Here is an 18070-nt window from a genome sequence, read left to right as displayed (position 1 = left end):
CAACAGCGACGAGGTGGCCGTCAGATCAAATACAAGTAATAATATCGATAAGGATATGGATGCCACTCTACCTAAGGATAGAATGAATGCCTTTGAAAAGGATGGCTATCTTTGCCTCAATAATGAATCTCTTCTCCTTTGCTGCTGTAGTATCTTTTCTCGTCAGACTGGGTCATTTATTTTTGACATCGGCTCGATCTCTCCGCCTCGGTCGGTCCCCCACATTTTCCTCCACAATGCATCATCCTTCCATCTCTTTTTTTTTTTTGCATGCCTCCTCCACCAGCGGTGAACCAGTCTTTGAGCTTGCATGACGCATCCAGAGACGCACAATCTTCCAAGCACTACTATCTCCTGGATATCTCATCGTTCGTTCCATCCAGCTCTCAGACTCGTCACGCCTTTTGACGTGAGATCTTCCTTTGGGGATAGCTAGGCATACCACCGCCACCAGCAATCGCCATCACCAACGAACTTACTAAGTCGAGACTTGAAAAGTCATGTGCCCCCTCTGACTCACGAATGCTTTATACGCCCTCCTTTCAGTTTTATCGCAAGAAAGTAGTCGAAGCTGTCGCCTCTAGTGCATAGACTTCTATCCAGCCTACTTACGTCTCATCAGCGCGATTCTGAGGGGCTGACTCTTAAGAGGGACAACAGAGCATTGACAACAGTTCTCCAGCCTGTGTCAGTCGCTGCTGTATTTGCGCCTCGTGTTCATATACACCGTTCAAGCCGTCTCGACTTTGAGCATCGCTTTGCGAGCATTGTGTCCACAAAGCAGGGATTATATGCTGAGGACCATACACTAGACACCATATAATCTTGGTTCTTGGTGCAGTCCTTCCCCAAAACTCTGCCAGGTCCAAGCTCATCGGGTCAATTCCTATCAAAATGGCCACAAAAACCGACTTCTCAACCCCCGACATACCTCAATCCACCGCAACATTCTACGTCTCAGCCTGCACACGCATCAACGCCCCCGCAAGCTTGGTCTTCCGCACCCTCCGCAACACCGAAACCTGGAAAGATTGGAATCGCTGGATCCCGCGTGTGACCATCACATTTCAGCCGGACGACGAAGACGACGCCACGCTGGCCGAAATCGAGGAGCTGGTGCGAAATACTTCGATCGCGGTGAATTTCGACTCCGACATTACCGATGGAGCGGTCATGCCGGGCCCGCCAGTCGAGCACTCTACAGCTCATAGGAGGGGAAGTGGTGGCGGCGGTTTGAGTGCAGCGAATGGGGGCGCAAGACGCTCAGGCAGCATTGAGCGGCCGAGTAGTCCACCACCGGTGACAAGGCAAAGGTTAGCCAGCAATGCCAGTAGATTCTCAGGAATATCCCAGAACAGCATGGACGGGCCCTCACGGTCGAATTCTACGGCAAACGCCAACGGCACCGGGACGTTGTCTGCAGCCCAAAAGTACCAGGCCGCGACCGAGGCGCGCAGGGCGTCGCTATCCCCAGGCCAATCACCCCCTCCACCCACGGACCAAACCACCAACACCAACTCGATCCTGCTCGAGTCTCCCGGAAACGCGTCTCTTCTCATGCCAGCCCCGGCAAATACCCAGTCAACGGCCCTCGCAGCCAAAGCTTCACGGCGCAAGTCCGCCACCAATTCGCAGCAACGGAGACAGCTCCATATCAACGCCCTCTACGGGGAACCGTCGGTGCGGATCCAGCTCGGCACGAGGATGATCCTGCACATGAGGATGAAGCTGCCACACAGCAAGGAGATGAGGGAACAGGGCGTCGTGGTCACCGAGGTCTCGCGCCCGGACGACCCGCAGGACGAGCCCGGCCGGGCCGCCCTGATGCGCACGCAGACCCACACCACCTCCATCTCGGGCGTGTACCGCCTCGTGTGGAGCAGCACCGGCTCGTACAGCCCGCCGAAGAGCTACCCGCGGTTCCTGCTGCAGACGCAGCGCGTCCACGAAATCAGACCGTACACCAGCGGCGACGGCAAGGAGATGTGCGAGTACTGGGACTGGGAGTGCCAGAGGGGCATCCTGGCCAAGCGGAACAAGAAGGAGAGCGCGTACATGGAGGAGCGGATGGCCGAGTGGGGGCGCATGCTGGGCGAGTTCTGCGAGAGCATGGGCGGCGCGGTCGAGAGGCGGGACTTTAGCGTTGGGTGATTCTGCCCGGCTTTTGCTGGGCTTGACTCAGGATGAGTCTTGTCATCTGAGGGGCCGCCAAACCAAGAACAGGCCGAGCGAGGGCGTGGGGATTCACCGGAGGCCGGTCTGCGAGACTGGGATGTACAGCGACCGGACCACCTCAGAGATGAGGGTAATCCCGGCCGGCGAGATTCAATGATGCTCGACCGACAGACCGACCGACCGACGATAAAAGTGATACGAAGCTAATGGATGAAAGAGGATGCGACAGTTTCACGACCAGAAAAAACAGGGATCATGAACCCATATATAATCTGGGTGTTGAATGGCCGTGAGTCTATGGATACAACTTACGAGGCACGCGGTGGCTTAGTAATATAGTAATGCGAAGGGGATGCGGCGCTGATACGAGAGAGAGTGTCATGTCATGCGTGAGAAGATGTAGCTCCCATGGGTAGAGAGAGAATGCAAGATACCCACTCAGCACGAGCCAGATCCTGTTCCTGTAGCTACAGCTACATCCATCCCATCGGATGAGGTCCCTCCCGAGCCTCATGACCCAGGACACAGAACTCCCATGGAACTCATTGAGCTCCAATCTCTGCGTTTTCTGTCTCCTCTCATTGACGAGTGGCCAATAATATCATGTATTCCTACGCTGACTGCTTTCGAGAAAAGATGCGTAAACGGAACAGTAAATACAGACACATATGTGTCATATACTTCTGGGAAATGCACAGTAGATGGACATAATTCTTGGACAGAGATATAGTGTACCAAACGCTAAGGAAAAACAAAACTCAACGCCACTCGCTCGGATGCCTATCTGAGTCCCCCTTTTCGCAAGGGTTCTGCAGGTGCTAATGAAGGATGGTTCAGTCAAAGAGGAAGGGAACAAGTTCTGACTCTCTCGCCGCGACACTGGGCTAGGGTTGGATCTTGCCCGTCTCCGAATCTGGGATCTCTGAAGTCCATTGCTCCAGCGGGTCGCGGTCGGGCATCTCAGTGTCGTGGGGGATTTCCATGGCCATCAAGGTTCGAAGGAAGGCTTTGCCCCATTTGACACTGAGTGATGGATCTCAGTGGTCAGCCTCAGTTCCGCATGTCACACACACTCTCTCTTCCCTCCTGTGCTTGGGGAGAATACTCACCTGGTCCAAGTGTCCACCACCTGCATCATCTCCTTGTGTCTCTGCGCCCTCTCTTCCATACCCATGTTCACTGCTTGGTTGATTCTCTCGGCAAACCGCGGTGTGTCCCAGGGATTGAGAAGGATCACCGAAGACGGGGGCAGGGTCTTGATCGCCCCCGCGTAGGTCGACATCAGTAGGACGCCCTTGCGTTCTTCCTGGCACGCCGCATATTCGTAGCTCACCAGGTTCAAGCCGTCGCGGATAGAGGAGATGATGCATACATCCGAGACTGCGTAGAGAGCACAGAGCTGGTCCGGCTTCACTGACCGGTGTAGATAGTGGATCGGCGTGTGCTTGAATGTTGCTATCGAATTTCCCAAACAGTCAGTATATTCAAGACAAGACCACCCCCGCGGATGAGATTTGAAGTGAAAGCCTACCGTGCTTGCCATTGATGCGTCCAACAAGTAGCTCGACTTCCTCGCGCAACTTTCGATACGTGTCCACATCTTCTCGTGTGGGAATTGCCAGTTGGACCATGGTCACCTTACCCACCCACTCCGGGTGGTCTGTCAGAAAGCGATCAAAAGCGCGCAATTTCTGTGGAATGCCCTTGATATAGTCGAGTCTGTCAACTCCGAGAATGATCATCTGCTCATCAAACTCATTCCGCAGTTTGGCCACTTCCTGCTTGACAGCGTCGGTCTCCAGTTTCTGTTTCCACTCGTCTGCTTCAATGCCGAGAGGGAAGCCATGTACGATCACCTTGCGCCCGTTCCAGTGTAGGTCACTTGGGGATTGTGACACACCCTCAAGGACGATGCGCGCGCTCTCCAGAAAGTCCTTGGCGTACTGGTTCGTGTGGAAGCCGACCACGTCACAAAGGAGCAGGCTCCTGCAAATCTGCTCGCGGAACGGCAGAATGGTGAAATAGTCCTCCGTGGGAAAAGGAGTGTGCAAGAAGAATCCGATTTTGAGATTCTTTTTCTTTTGCAGCCGCTCACGCAGGATTCCGGGCAGGAGCAGGAGGTGGTAGTCGTGGACCCAGATAATGTCGTTATCCTCCACATAGGGGACGATATTGTCGGCAAAAATTTCATTGACCTCTTGATACGCCTTGGACCATCTCTGATCTGAGCCGGCCCTGTCGGGCATGCGATGCAACAAGGGCCACAAGATTGAGTCTGCCAGTCTCTCGTCAGGGATCACTGCATAACAGCGAGGATGACACAGGTCAAAAAGAACAGGAATAGTGATGATGATGACGGCAATACAACGTACTTGAGAAGCCGTTGTAATGCATTTCGGCCAGATTTTCGGCTAGGAAGATGGGGACGGCGTTAAAGTTGTCTTGCAGATGTCGGCGTACTTTGTCTTTATCATTGCGGTGCACGTCGATGCCCGGCCAGCCGAACCACTTGAAGTCGACCGCTTTGGCCAGGCCCTTGAGTCCAGACACTAGGCCACCGGAGGACATGCTGTACTCGAAATCACCTTCTGGAGTGACCTTTATAGATATGGGCACACGGTTGGCCACGACCAGAACACGGCCTTCAAAATCCGGATCGATGTTGTCCATGATGTCGAAGCGTCGACAAGAGTATCCTCAGTAGTTAGCAAATCAGACCTAGGTGAGGAACACAACAAGAAGAATATCTTGTAGGACACCTTTTGGGGGGCCGTGACTGAAGTGAACAATGGACCTTTTGAACATTTTACATATGCAACACGCTTTAGTTTGATATTCCGAGCCCCAGACGTGGTGGGCCGGTGAGCAATGATGTCAGAATCAACAAGGCCAAAAAAAAATACCTTGACGGGCAGGCCAGTCATACGGCATTGAAATCCCGGAGGCGGAGTCGAGGGCTGTTCATTTTCTTCTGAGGGCAAAAGATCTGCGCACGTTGCAAACGTCATGCCACCAGCGGTCGCCGGGGGTTAGGCACTGGCTGTGTGTCTGGCTCAGATTCATCTTGGGGAGTAGCTTGACTTTCGACACAAGGAACAAATGATGCGGATGATGTGGCAAAGAGTAGTGGGAAGGCAACAAACCACTTGTTGGAGGACATTTGTGTAAGCGACTGGCTGGATATTGTTAGCCCGAGGTGGGCTCAGGAGGAGCAGGAGAAGAGCCTGCTCGCCAGGATGTCTTTTCCTGTCGATTACCTATGCAGGTGATATAAGACAACGAATACAGGCCGAATATCGTGGCGGACAAAGGGAGAGTGGCCGGGCTGGGAAGGACGATCCATCCACTGAAGCTCAATACAGTGAGTGAATGTCTGCAGTCGAGAGACTTGGAAGTGACTGGTGGGCGGGATACGCCGGGGTCAGTGAGGTCATTGGGAGCTTGGCGGCTTGGCAAGGCTGGGGAGAGAGGACGTCACGTGAGAGGCTCCCATATAATACTCGCGATGGCACACTGGAGGGTGAGTGTAGGTGGACGGATAGCATCAATACAATACGTACATGGCGGCGGACATTGCACTCATCTATTCACATCTATTCCACACGGCCAACTAGAAATACAACAATCATCCAATACAGACAATCTCTTTCCAATATTCGAGACACGATCCTAGGTACAGTACATGTTGCCCGCTTTAACCATTTTTCCCACACCATACATGGTACATTTTCCCCGTCCGCGCCATTATCTTAGTCAAACAGATCGTCTCCTCGCCAACCGGAAATGACAATTCACGGCTTCCAGAGGAGGCGAGTGGACCTTGAAATAAACATTGTCACCGTTTCTCCAAATGAGCCTTGCCAAGCTGGCGTCCGGCTTGGGACTCGTATTCCCCAGCGAGAATGCGTCATGGTTCCAACCTACCTCCCGCTGAGAGGTCATAACTTCACGGGATCCCCTTGTGCAATGGTTTCGACAATCCCCAGCCACTCTCGCGCGCTCACTCTTCCCATGTCGGCCTTCAAGACTGCTCTCTCCAGCACTCTCTCCACGACGCCGAATCGGGGTACTCGTGAACCTTGGTCCGCATTCCTGGCGTAGTTCAACACCATCCATCCTTGGGTGGCCATCGCCTGCCGCTGGAACACCGATCCCGGATACACCAGCATCTGCCCTGTCGCGGCCACCAGTAAAGTGATTGCCATCGAGAAGACGTCCGAAGCAGGTGTGGCCGTCGATGTGGGATCGCGGAGGACTTTGGAGTTGAGAAGCTCGGGGGCAGTATACTCTCTCGTGACGGCCGAGAGCGTATTCACCGTGGTGTCGTCGGTATCCAGCCGCTGAGCCGACGAGAAGTCGGCGAAAATGGGCTGAAAGGATATGTCGATTCCTGATCCTTGCACACGGGTCAGGAGGATGTTGCCGGGTTTGATGTCGCCATGGACGACTTGTGCATCGTTGTGGAGCCACACAAGAGCCGAAATGAGTTGGCGTGCCAGATGAAACCATTTCGCGTCGCTGCCGAGGACCGGTTCTGTCATGGTCCAAGTCGACAAGGTTTTGGCAGCGGCGGCGGCGCAGTGTCGGATATGGTCCTCGAGACTGAATGGGATGGCCTCGAGAACCAGCGAGGTTTCGTCGACGGTCCCGTAGAAGGGAACGACGTAGTTGTCGCTGTTCGGGATGGTTTGAAGGTAGGTCAGGACGCTGGCCTCACTTTTCAGAATGGGAATTGCGTCTCGGCGAGCGGGTCTTTTGACTGCGACCAGGACAGGAGCGGCAAATGCCGGGGAGAGCGGTGGCGTCCAGGAGCCTAAGACAGTTCTCGGTTTGGGGTGAGTGGTGGCTTTGTAGACCGTGCTCCAGGCGCCAGTCCCGAAGACAGCGTCGCGACCACGTTCATCCTTGAGGATCTCAACGTCAAAAGGACACTCGGTGTCACTTGTCTCGGTCAATATGCTGGGGCTGACGGCATCGGTCTTGATGGGATCTAGTCTCGCGTCCTTCAACTTCAGCGGTTGGCCCGTGGGGCAGTGTGGAGGTACAGCAGAAATAGGCGACGTAAGTTCGGAGATGTTGGAAGAAGATCGACTCTGACGAGGGGAGGTAGGAGGAGTTAAGATAGAGGAGTTTGCATAGGTGGGTGGCAGCTTGGATTCGGTGGTGGGCGCGGTATTTGGAGTCGTTGGAGGCGTACTCATGGTCCGATGAAGCGGAGAGGGTCGTCGAGCAATGGCCATGTTCCGCTCTATTCGGTGTTTTCAGGCCTTGAATGGGTTGCAGCAACGTTGTAGGCAGGACGTGTGCTCATCAGAGGTCGAGGGGCGGCGCGAGAGAGACGGCAACGAGGTTCATTTTGACTCAGAGAGGCGACGGAGAAAATGGCTATCGAATGCCGTGGCCAATGTGTGATGCGAGAGGGCGGAACATTCCAGGGCCTTGGTTCAGGCAGAAGTCAAGTCTCCATTTTGTGGTAGGACGGCGGATGGCCAGGCGAGTGAGAGGGGTGGCGTGAGGCTCTTGAGACTTATATGCGCTCTCCCGAGTTCAGGCTGATTGGATAGACCCAAAGAATAGAAACGAACAGGAAACAGAACAAACCAAAGCACGGGGCTGGGGATAGTGATGAAGATGAAGATGGGAAAAGATAAGGACAGAAAGGGTGGGAAAGGCCGTGTGGAATCTGGGGAAATGGTTTCGAGATCAGAGGCAACGAGAGGCGACGAGAGGGAGCGGCGGGTCGAAGCGGAAAGACACAAACAGGCAAGAAATGGGAAACAGGGAGAAGGGGAAAGATAAGATGGGATGGGATTGGACAGGATTGACGCCCTGCGACGCCCCCAGAGACAACAACTAGTTAGATAGAGATGAACCTTTTCTTGTGCTACAGTGACATCAGGTTGATAATGAGAAAAAAAAAAACCTTGAAATAAGCATCCACTGGGCCGCTGCATCTTGCTCGTGCTTTCTCGCGCTAGACTGGCACTACTCAGGCTCGTCGATGGAGAACGTGGGGCGGCAGATGCTGTCATTGGGCTGAGATACGAAGGGGAATCACTACGGCATAATAAGAGATCCCAGCCTCCTCCTTAAAATGGCAAGTGGAAAAGGTACTATTCCTCGGAACAAGCAATAGGGACACGGAATGGATGCTCCGTACCTGGGCAATACAGTATCTCGTATACCTCTATAGATAGAATCTCCTTCACCGGCGGCCTTCTATACTTGCAGCACCGGCACCACGCCCGTCCACTCCCCCCGCGCCCGCTCCTCCCAGTATCCTTCTTTGCCCGTCCTCAGCCGCCACACCACTTCGTCGCCCAGTTCCACCCTCGAGAACCATCGCGGCTTCCACTCTTCGCCCGTCTCCTCCATTTCTCGTCGCCGTGCCCGCTGTGCTTCCTCCAGCCGATTCTTCAAGTGCTCCGCCGTCTCGTGGTCCCCATTCTCCAGCGCCATCTGGTCTGGCCGGAGACGACTGTCCGTGGCCACGACCTTCCCCCGTTCTGCCACGGTCAATTCATTTAGCTGAGCCGCAAAGAGCGTCATGCCATAGTGCTTGGGTGCATTCTCCACCAGCGGGCCCACCGACCAGATGGTTGGCCGCTGGCCCAGCTTGCCCGGCTCTTTCAATTGCAGCGAATTGGTCCATGTCCCGCTGAGGCCAATCGACAGTTCCTGACCCTGTGCGTCGATGGTTTGCACCTCAACTTCTTCGCTGCGACCCGAGAACATGCCTTTGGCCTTGAAAGACACCACCGCCTTGTGGCCGGCAGACTCATTGTAGATGGTCATGGTCCCCGTAGGCTCCACGTATTTCTCGCCCGCGATGATATTGCGTAGGAAGCACGTGGCCGCCGACCAACTGAAGGCTTCTCCCGTACTGTGAAGCACCAGCCGCGCCTTGCCTTCATTGATGATCTCCGACGACTTACCCCAGAACTTTTGCGACGGTAAAGGTGACTGGGTGAAGGTCCAATGCTCAGACTCAGCATGCAATGCAAGCTGCACGGGACGGTGCGACACCTTCTCCGAGATAAAGCGGAAGCCCCGGTCCTCCCGCACCAGCTCAAAGGTCTCCCCGAGCATCGGGTTGAATGGTTTGCGGATAGCCCGTTCCTTGACTCGCGTATTCGATAGCGACGAGATGGCAAACGCTGCCACATACATCAGTCGCTCAAAGGCGTCGCCGCATCTGACAGCGCTATCCAGCAACTGCGAGTACTCGAGTTGCTCCGCTGCACGCTGCAAGAGGGACAGGGGCTCGTTGGCGGAAACGGGCATCGATATCGTCGACAGGTCTTTGCCAACGTTCTTCCGAAGAAATCCGATGAGACTTGGCGGCATGATCGTTGGGGCTGCTATGTTGTCCCGTCGAGGAATCGGATCTAGTGGTAGTGGGGCTAACGATCTCGCTCGAGGAGGAAGGTATGAAGACACACTTCCTGAACGGCGCCTCAGCCCGTGAATCGAGTCTTCCCCAACGTCGCTGCTGGTTGCGGAGCCTTCGTCTTCCTCGGCCGTTTCGACTTCGTGGTCGGTATCGCTGTGAATATCAAGCACATGCCGGTGGTCTTCTGCGTCAAAATACTCCTGCGAGTCGACGGTCTGGAGGCTCAGTCGTGAAACCGCTGATTTGGGTGGAGTTGTACGCCGGACCTTGCTTTCGGCGATTAATAGAGAAAACTCACTGACTACCGAGTCTAGGTCATGGAGTAATGCTCTGCAATGATCATACATGCTTTCTTCGTGATGAATGCCAGGCCGTGACGTGGAAGGCGCCGTTGGAGGAGGAGGCGTCCCATTGCGCAGTATTGGTTCGACGCCAGGCAGCGGCACGGCGAGCTGCGCAGAAACACTGCGCTTGAAGATATTGGTCTGGCTATTAGTCATACTGACTTTCCGCTTCCAAAAGGGTCGCCTCTCGTCCTGTTTGAAGTAATCCTCTCCATTTGGTCCCTCTGTGGGCGTGGTATTGTTAGAAACCGCCCCGAGTTTCGGGGAAGGCAGCGGCACAGGCTGTGCCAATGTGTCTAGACAGAGTCGGCGCACAGCATCTCGTGTGCCTGAAATTCTACTGAGCAGAGTCTCCAGCCTCGCCCATTCCTGCTCTTCAAATGCGGACTTTTCGCCTTCGACGCCATCAGCCGTTTCCAGGTACAGGTTGTCGGCCGGCGTTTTGGCCTCTAACATGAGTCGGGTCGCAGTCTCCAGAGCATGTTTCCATGATTCAAAGTCTGCGTCGTTGTTCGCCTTGAGATGCCAGAGCTCGGCCCCAGAATCGATTGAAATCTCCCGGGTTTTGCTGTTGGCGGCAATGGCTGCGAGAGAGAGAGGAATGGCACCACGTAGGGCTGAAGAGTTGCGGTCGCGGTAGTAGGACAGAGTTGAAGAGGTATAGTCCAGGCAGAAAAACCTCCTCGCATAGCCTTGATGCTTTTTCCGCCTCAATTTCTGCAACACGCCGGTATGGATTGACGTGGGGTCTTCCGCAAGTTTCGGTTCTTCGGCGACGGGACCAATACTGCCTCCAGCAGACTGGCTAATGGAAACTTGCCTTAGTGAGTCGACCGATTCTTTGTCCCTGGCTTTCAGCTTAGGACTCCTCTTGAATAGCTGGGATGAAGTGTTGGCGATGGCCATGGCCGTAGCCATTGACTGTGGGTGGTAGAGTTGCGCACCAAACTGAATCTGCGATTGGCACGCGGTAGGATAGGTGAGCAGGAAAATTGTCGCCGTCTTCGAGATGTTCTTGGAGAAAGTGTTGTCGAAGACCAAGGCATAGTTCCCTCCCTCCCCAAAACGTACATCGTGTTTTCCTTGGGATACCTTGTCGGCTTCACACTTGCCTATCCATCGTACCACTTTCAGACCAATGCTCGTCAACTTCTCGATCGCAGTCGAGTGCGTCTCTGATTTCTCTTTGTCTTCGTCGACCGGCGCATTGACGGGAGAAGGAGGCGCTAGGGAGGTCGAGGAAGAGGAATGCAGGTTCGAGAGCGGTCCGGGATGCTTGAAGAGGCCGAGATTGATCGATTTCTTGTGAGGCTGAACGGTCCAGGAGATCGTATGCTCTTGTTTGACATTGACCCAGCGCACCAGGTAGTTCTAAGCCTGACATCAGAAATCCACACGACAAGTAGAGGCCGAGGAGCGCACCCTGGAATGGACCTCGATCTGCTCGAGGCCTGCCATAGGGAAAAGACAAGGCGATCCCTTTCAACTCTTTGACGACAGGCTGTTCAAGTCATGGTCGTGTGTATACTAGCGATATATTGTCGAAGGTGCACAATGCCGTCTACTTTATCCAGGCACTGCGGTCGCATTCAGGAGTCAGGGGGGACGTGCCGATCTGGCTTTGTTTCTGCAAAGCACGACAAGAAGGTCTAGCCAGTTGCGCTCGCCAGTGTTATTTGCTGGGTAGTCTAGGTATAAATACTCGTGCTTCTGAGATCCCAGCGAAGAAGTTGGTTGTCTCCGGAGCTGGACGTGAGAAGTTGCCGAGAGCACTGATCAGCGGCATTTCTTCAGGGATGAGCATCGCCCGCGCGGCGGGAGACATCTGACATAAACACAGCATAACCCAACTAAGGCACCATAATTTGAACCGTCAATCATCATTTCGTATTGCCGGCACGGTGCGGCCTTGGAGGAAACCCTAGCCAGTCACCGACGATTCAATGGTCTCCCCAAGAACTCATGACTTGAATTCTTTGCGATTAACACGTGCACTGAAAAAGGCTGAGGGAAGAAATCATCCAACTCTAACACCACGTGGAAAGATGGGATTCTGTTCTAATCGAGAAATGCTTCAGATCTTGTCAAAGGCGGCTGCCTATCACGACTGCATCTGACCATCGGCATGTGCCTGTTGCGTGGGCCTTCTATCTGGCGTCCATTGACAACTGCTTCGTCCGCTTGCTTCGGCCTGAATCCTCTTTTGTCTCCTTCCTGCGCTTTTTGGAACTGCCTCCCTTTGGTCGATAGCCACCATCGGCGTCTCGCTTCCTCTTCCCTCTCAACGATGATCCATTGTCCAAGGCAAAACCGTCTTCATCATAGTAATCCTGTTCCTGTTTGAGAGCATCCTTGTTCGCCGACCTGCGTGTAGAACTCCGTGATCCCGTGGCTCGGGGCGTCTTCTCAGTACTGGCCTCATTGTCCTGGAGAAACACCTGAGGTTGATGTTTTCGAAGCCAGTTGTAGACAGACACCGGATTTCTGAGTTGTGTTTCTCGTTCGCGTTCTGTTGTCTTTTCCGCACCCCGACTCCCCAGGCTGTTGGCAACATGTGGCCTGGGATTAGTCGCTGACCCTTCGAGGAATGCATCAAGACCTTGCAGGTATTGTTCTTCTTGCTTCGTCGACAACAAACTGCAAGCTGCAACATTGCTGGGGTCCATCTTCTCAACCGATTGGCTGGGCGTAGGCGCAATTGAGAGCAGTGAAGCGTACGAACGGCCCGGTGCAAATTCTCGGGTCTTAAGGAGCGCGGCTTCGATTTCTCTGTATCCGGCTAAAGTGATTTCTCCAGCTTGCAATTGTCTTCTAGCCCTCCTCAGATCCAAATATCCATCTTCTTCAGATATAGCGGGTTTCACAGTTTCGTCACCTGAGTGGCTCTCACCGGGAGGTCGAAGATCGTAACGTAGGCTTTGGGGCACCTGCGGGCAGGAATTGAGTTCAACAAGTAGCTGAAGGAGTTGACTGGTCCGGGAGTCAGTGAGCGAAAAACATCGTGCATTCCTTTTCATACTCGGTCTGCTCAGCCAGCCTCAGAGATATGTCCATGATCCTTTGCTCTTCTTTGAACAGGTTGTTGCCTTCCCTCATCTTTTCCTCAAACGACACCATAATTTTGCGATATTTGCGTCTGTGCGAGGCAGTCAGAACACGCAATCGAAGAAAGGGTTTCGGTTGATAGATACCTGTAGGATTTTCTGGACGAGGGGGGCTGATCGGACAAGACGGTGGCTTGCTCCCCAGGAGCATGGTCTTCTGCTGGTTCCATTAAAGAAATAGTTTTCTACGCCTGTGTGGTTGAACAACTCCTAGAGGCACGGTGAGAGAAGTTAGGTTGACACCAAATCAGAAAATCGCGTTCGTGAAATAGCCTGATGCTGAGGGATGAGGATGCAGGTGGAGGAAAGAAGGCCAGCGCGTCTTGGGTCCTAATTATTTGCGGACCCCTTCCGCAAACGAGTCACTGGGGTGAAAGGCCCGCTAGGGACTTTTTTTTTTTTTTGAAATCTACATTTACTCGTCTCGATTTATGCCAGCTTTTGAACCACAACCAAGCCCGAGATACCTCGAAGGCAGGCACTCACAATGAGTAGTACGGAGCTAGAAACAGAAACACCGCTCCCCAACAAACGCAAACGAAATGCAGAGACCGCAGAGATCGAGATAGATGTGGAGGCGCCCGAACCTCCGTCTAAGAAGGCTCTGCGCAAGGCGAAGAAAGCAAAAGTATCTAATGGCAGCAAGTCGCCCTCAGAAACAAACAAGACAATACCGTCTACCGAAACACAGGAAGATGCATCTCGCAAAGTTTCTAAACGCTCCGAATACGGGATTTGGGTTGGCAACCTATCTTTTGGCACTACGAAGGACGACCTGATGAGTTTTTTGACCTCCGATCCAACGAATGCAATCCCCCGAAATCAGATAACCAGGATCCATTTACCTCAAGGACCACCGAAATTTGGCAGGGCACAGAACAAAGGTTTTGCCTATATCGACTTTTCAGACCAACAATGCATTGACATAGGGCTCAAGCTTAGCGAGTCTCTTCTAGGCGGCCGCCGGGTGCTAATCAAAAACGCAAAGAATTTCGAAGGTAGACCCGAGCAGAGAAGAGATCAGATCGAGAAGCAGTCTCAGCCTCCAAGCAAGAGAATCTTTGTTGGTAACTTGGATTTCACCACCACAGTGGAGGATCTGGAGGCGCACTTTGGGGTATGTGGAGCGATCGTCCATACGCACATAGCTACGTTTGAAGATTCTGGGAAGTGCAAAGGATTCGCGTGGATCGACTTCGAACAAGTCGGGTCTGCAGAGAAGGCAATGCGAGGGTGGGTTCAGCGAGGAGATGGTGCCGACGACTCGCCTGCGAAGTCGAATTCGTCCAAGAGCAAGATCTTGCTGCATAGACTTCACGGCCGCAAGATGAGGATGGAGTACGCTGAAGACAAGGCGACTCGGTATGAGAAGAGGTTCGGAAAGGCGGCGAAGAAGGCGGCAATAGGAGAGGGAGATCTAAGAGAAGACAGTGGGATCAACGAAGTAGACGACAGAGAAGAGAAAAGCGAACTCATGGAGGACAGCAAGAAGACGAAGCCCAGCAAGTCTCCAGGGAAATATTCAGAGGAGACAGTACAGAGACTGACGGGTGCAATCATCGAAAGTAAAGGGCAGCGAACAGTCTTTGAATAGACCCCAAAGCCACGGCACTCTAACGAAGGTAGCGAGTGTAGGTATAATATGCAGGTATCATCCGATCATTATTGCTCAGGGCACCAGCTGCCACGAGATACCGAGTACATGGAGTGACTGGGGCCCAACTGACAGCGGGACGGTGTTCATCCTTGGGGGCTTTCTAGGCGAGCTAGGCCCCAGGCAGTTAGGGACCTTTCTAGGCTGGCTCTTGCCATGACGAAAATCTGGGGCAGCGGCCTGATCGAGTTTAGTAGCTATGCCTCAGGCGGCTTCAGGTCTCGCCTCCGGTCAAAAGACACTTTTGCTGCAGAATGCAAGGGCATCTTGTGCCTCTTCAACCGCGCTCTGATTTCATTATCACTGGTCTCAAACATCAGAGACCTCCAAATCCAACCTGCTCTGTCTGCTTTTGCATCTTTTCTTTTCATCCCCGCAACCTCGAGATGGGTGTCAGGATCCTGTAAATGGTCTTTGCTCCAAAAAGTCCCGTCGTCCAACCTCCATCGAGTCGAGACTTGGGTGCTCGACAACCGAGAATGGTTCATCCTCATCTCTCCTAGATTCCATTCTACGTCGCGTCTCGAATTGTTCCGTTCCGAGAGACTCAAACCAGATCCGGAATCACTACCACCATGCCCGCGCCCCGACGGAAAAATCTGCTTGCGAGCAGACGGAGGCGACAAGACGAAGGAGAGGAAGAAGGATCGATACTCGGCGACTTTGAGGATGATTCTCTGAGTGAGGGCTCCGCAGTCACCAATGGTGAGGAAGAAGGAGACTTTGAAGGAAGTGAGTCGAGTGGAGACGAGCGAGACCCGGTGCAGGATACTACAACAGGTGCAACAGCGCAAGATCAGGATGGCCGAGCTGCTGTGGTCTCTCGCCAGGACTCCTCAAAGCCTAAGAATAGTTTTGGGCACTCGGCGGATACCGATGCCATGTTGCGTGGGTTGGGTCAAGCTCAGCAGTCGCAAGAGAGAGACGAGCTACAATTTGACAACCTGCCTGCTTCAACGGATTCAGGTGCAGCTGTTGCTGTTGCTGCTGCTGCTCCGAGAGCTTTTCGACAAGAGACTACAGCCCAGCGCGCTCGCAGGGAGCATCAGGAGTACATCCGCCAGAGGAATGCAAATCCCGCATTCGTGCCTACCAGAGGAGGGTTTTTTCTTCATGACGACCGGAACTCGCCCTCCATGGGGCTAAACTCGAGACCTCCTGGACGGGGTAGGGGTCGGGCCTATGGACCTGCAATGAGCACAGGGTGAGTAGTAGAAATGAGCCGCCTCATGCAATTACTGACATTTGTAGACGAGGAATAGGTCTCAACGAACCGACAGACAAGCCTTGGGCTCATGATCTTCATGAACAGCACGAGAACAAGATGAAACCAGCGCAACAAGAAATCAAGCCAATTCCTGCACCAGTTGAAACGGAGAAGGATCAGAACAAAGTTAAAGCCGCTTCAACGGCACCGAACAGATCATTTTCGTTCACGACCATTTTGGGAAATGTCAATGTCCAAGTATCATTTCCGGGCATGGCCGAGAAGATTACTGTACCAAATATCGTCAAGAAGCATCATGTTTTGCTTCCGCAGCATCGTCCTCCGTTGAGAAGGGACAAGCCTGTGCGCGTCTCAATCCCGGGCGCAGCACCACGATACATCTTTCCTAGTGCGGATCGGTCCTTCATCTTCATTCCGAGGGCTCAACGTCCCAATCAAGCGGGTTATACACGCGGCCGTGGTAGAGGCAGCTTCCAAGGTAGCCGCAGACCGAGCATATATGGTGGAGGCTATACCCCTAGTATTGCTATGAGTCGGAAATCTTCCATGGGGGCGTCCACTTTGCGAGAAGGCATCAGGTCTCCTGCCGAATCGGTCATTTCTCGCCACGCGGCAATGGGTAATGAGAGCAGTCGGCCTGTGGTCCGCATGCCGTCCGGGGCCCCTACACCGTCACTCTCGAGGACTGGTCTGCCGGTGATGAACGGCCAGATTGGCATGAATGCAGCACCGACACAAATTCAAGCGCCAGCTATGTACGGGAGCCACAATGCAGCCATTCCTATGCACCAGCCCCGGCCGCAGAAAACCGTCTCTGTGGCACATATCGAATCGCCGGCCGCGTTTCATTTCAAAGCCCCTCAGCAGCAGCAGGAGATACCGTTCCACCAACAAGTACCCCCCCAAATCTCCAACTTGTATGCGGAAGACAAGACTACGGCTCAGCCCGGTCAGTCGACAATCTCTGGAATGGCTGGAGTGGCGCCTCTCTCTCAGATACCGGAAGGAGCGGTCTTCGCGCCAGGCTTTCAGCCATACCCAGTCCTGGGCGGCGGTTCGTATTTCGGGGCGCCTTACAGCAATGGAGCCGTTTTCTACCCACCAGTTCCTGCTACGAGCTCTTTCGGAATTCCCATGGCGGGACCAGCACTGGCGCCCAGCTTTGTCCCCGGGTCACAGTCGCATCCGATGAGCTACATGCCTGCCACAGGACCTACCGAAAGCAGCATGCTGGCGCACGAGTCCAACGGCATGGTCTACTACTACAACCCGACAATGTTCGGTCCCGACGCCCAGGGCGGAATGCAGCAATTCCCAATGGCCCCCAGTGGAAACATGATGCCACTGAGCAACGGAATGCCGTCCCAGGCTCCCTATTACTACTCTTCTGCCCCCTCTGGCATGTTCTATCCAGCGCAGTCAGGCTGATTTGTGGCCTATGGATCCTCTGTTTCTCTTTTGATTGATTTACTGGTATTTTGACCCTTTCGTTCCCTTTTCAGCGGGTGATGGAGTATCGGGCACACATGCATTTGGGGCAGGCAGCTGGCTTTGGTCGGATTTTAAAGGATTCTCCAACCCACGGAGACTTTTCTCCTCTGTCTTCTTCCAACATGGCTTCGAGATATCCTTGACCATATTCTTCTGTACATTATATCTCGTGGTTAAAAGGAAAACTTGTTGATGAGTGTGTTAGAGTTCTTGACAGGGTGAGGTCAAGGTCGCAGAAGGAAAACGCAAAGGCTCCAAGGCTGTGTGCGGATCCACTAGTCGATTTAGTGACACTGATGGAGAGGATTTTCGAAGATCCATCAGGACGAGGCTGGTTCACCGGTTGACCTGAAGGTGGTCGAGGCTTATCTCGTGCCTCGTGGGTCAATAAAGGGTAGTTTCGGCCTCGGGAAGCGGGGTTTCTTTTGCTAGGAAGAATGAAAATAGGGTTTCATGCTCGGCTTAACAGGGTGTGCCTCGTCTTGACAAGAGGCAACGTTGTCTGGACTCCAATGTGCTCTTGCGGGGAGTTCTGACATGGCCTGTACTAGTAAAGTAGCATTCGAGCAAGTAACCGGTGAGGAATGTTTGACCTGGACGAGGAGGTTGGTCCGCGAATCGCAGAGGCGAGCCTGCAAGCCTTGGTCAGAAATAAGTGGCACGGTCTGACACGGAATACTT

At 53.6% G+C, this 18070-nt stretch overlaps 7 protein-coding genes across 8 annotated transcripts; 3 read left to right on the top strand and 4 right to left on the bottom strand.

Annotated features, from left to right (window-relative positions):
- The first annotated feature begins 272 nt into the window (after positions 1-272).
- PV07_08273 (uncharacterized protein) lies at positions 273-2621 on the top strand. Its single transcript, XM_016395423.1, has one exon. The coding sequence runs from the start codon at positions 895-897 to the stop codon at positions 2149-2151; it is 1257 nt and encodes a 418-aa protein (XP_016248842.1). The 5' UTR covers positions 273-894; the 3' UTR covers positions 2152-2621.
- Positions 2622-2881: 260 nt separating this feature from the next.
- Positions 2882-4845, bottom strand: PV07_08272 (alpha,alpha-trehalose-phosphate synthase (UDP-forming); the record flags this gene model as incomplete). The annotated part of the gene is made up of 4 exons (XM_016395422.1): positions 2882-3198; positions 3285-3630; positions 3707-4450; positions 4548-4845. 4 exons carry the CDS (start codon positions 4843-4845, stop codon positions 3060-3062), a joined length of 1527 nt encoding a protein of 508 aa, XP_016248841.1. The 3' UTR covers positions 2882-3059.
- An 862-nt stretch (positions 4846-5707) lies between these two features.
- Positions 5708-8002, bottom strand: PV07_08271 (uncharacterized protein). Its single transcript, XM_016395421.1, has one exon. The coding sequence runs from the start codon at positions 7413-7415 to the stop codon at positions 6114-6116; it is 1302 nt and encodes a 433-aa protein (XP_016248840.1). The 5' UTR covers positions 7416-8002; the 3' UTR covers positions 5708-6113.
- Positions 8003-8394: 392 nt separating this feature from the next.
- On the bottom strand, positions 8395-11740 carry PV07_08270 (uncharacterized protein; the record flags this gene model as incomplete). The annotated part of the gene is made up of 2 exons (XM_016395420.1): positions 11335-11740; positions 8395-11283 (listed from the first exon to the last, which is right to left on the bottom strand). The coding sequence occupies exons 1-2, from the start codon at positions 11368-11370 to the stop codon at positions 8395-8397; spliced, it is 2925 nt and encodes a 974-aa protein (XP_016248839.1). The 5' UTR covers positions 11371-11740.
- Positions 11741-11929: 189 nt separating this feature from the next.
- On the bottom strand, positions 11930-13301 carry PV07_08269. 2 transcript variants are annotated; one of them, XM_016395418.1, is made up of 3 exons: positions 13104-13301; positions 12932-13048; positions 11930-12882 (listed from the first exon to the last, which is right to left on the bottom strand). In XM_016395418.1, the coding sequence occupies exons 1-3, from the start codon at positions 13184-13186 to the stop codon at positions 12060-12062; spliced, it is 1023 nt and encodes a 340-aa protein (XP_016248837.1). In that variant the 5' UTR covers positions 13187-13301; the 3' UTR covers positions 11930-12059. The 2 variants fall into 2 exon arrangements, with proteins under 2 accessions (XP_016248837.1, XP_016248838.1); XM_016395419.1 differs by having other exon boundaries at positions 11930-13048.
- Positions 13302-13442: 141 nt separating this feature from the next.
- PV07_08268 (uncharacterized protein) lies at positions 13443-14732 on the top strand. Its single transcript, XM_016395417.1, has one exon. The coding sequence runs from the start codon at positions 13504-13506 to the stop codon at positions 14608-14610; it is 1107 nt and encodes a 368-aa protein (XP_016248836.1). The 5' UTR covers positions 13443-13503; the 3' UTR covers positions 14611-14732.
- Positions 14733-14890: 158 nt separating this feature from the next.
- PV07_08267 (uncharacterized protein) lies at positions 14891-17915 on the top strand. The gene is made up of 2 exons (XM_016395416.1): positions 14891-15874; positions 15922-17915. The coding sequence occupies exons 1-2, from the start codon at positions 15246-15248 to the stop codon at positions 17324-17326; spliced, it is 2034 nt and encodes a 677-aa protein (XP_016248835.1). The 5' UTR covers positions 14891-15245; the 3' UTR covers positions 17327-17915.
- The last annotated feature ends 155 nt before the right edge of the window (positions 17916-18070 follow it).

This window comes from Cladophialophora immunda (assembly GCF_000835495.1).
Source record: "Cladophialophora immunda strain CBS 83496 unplaced genomic scaffold supercont1.4, whole genome shotgun sequence".
NCBI classification, from domain to species: Eukaryota; Fungi; Ascomycota; class Eurotiomycetes; order Chaetothyriales; family Herpotrichiellaceae; genus Cladophialophora; species Cladophialophora immunda.
Note: the sequence above shows the minus strand (reverse complement) of the source record. Positions and strands in the feature narration are given on the sequence as shown.

Bases quoted from the DNA above. Each gene is read 5' to 3' on its own strand.
- PV07_08273 (XM_016395423.1), top strand. From the start codon at position 895: ATGGCCACAAAAACCGACTTCTCAACCCCCGACATACCTCAATCCACC.
- PV07_08271 (XM_016395421.1), bottom strand. From the start codon at position 7,415: ATGGCCATTGCTCGACGACCCTCTCCGCTTCATCGGACCATGAGTACG.
- PV07_08267 (XM_016395416.1), top strand. From the start codon at position 15,246: ATGCCCGCGCCCCGACGGAAAAATCTGCTTGCGAGCAGACGGAGGCGA. The intron at 15,875-15,921 runs GTGAGTAGTAGA...TGACATTTGTAG, and splicing joins GGACCTGCAATGAGCACAGG to ACGAGGAATAGGTCTCAACG.
- PV07_08268 (XM_016395417.1), top strand. From the start codon at position 13,504: ATGAGTAGTACGGAGCTAGAAACAGAAACACCGCTCCCCAACAAACGC.
- PV07_08269 (XM_016395418.1), bottom strand. From the start codon at position 13,186: ATGGAACCAGCAGAAGACCATGCTCCTGGGGAGCAAGCCACCGTCTTG. The intron at 13,049-13,103 runs GTATCTATCAAC...TGCCTCGCACAG, and splicing joins TCGTCCAGAAAATCCTACAG to ACGCAAATATCGCAAAATTA. The intron at 12,883-12,931 runs GTATGAAAAGGA...CTCCCGGACCAG, and splicing joins AGGCTGGCTGAGCAGACCGA to TCAACTCCTTCAGCTACTTG.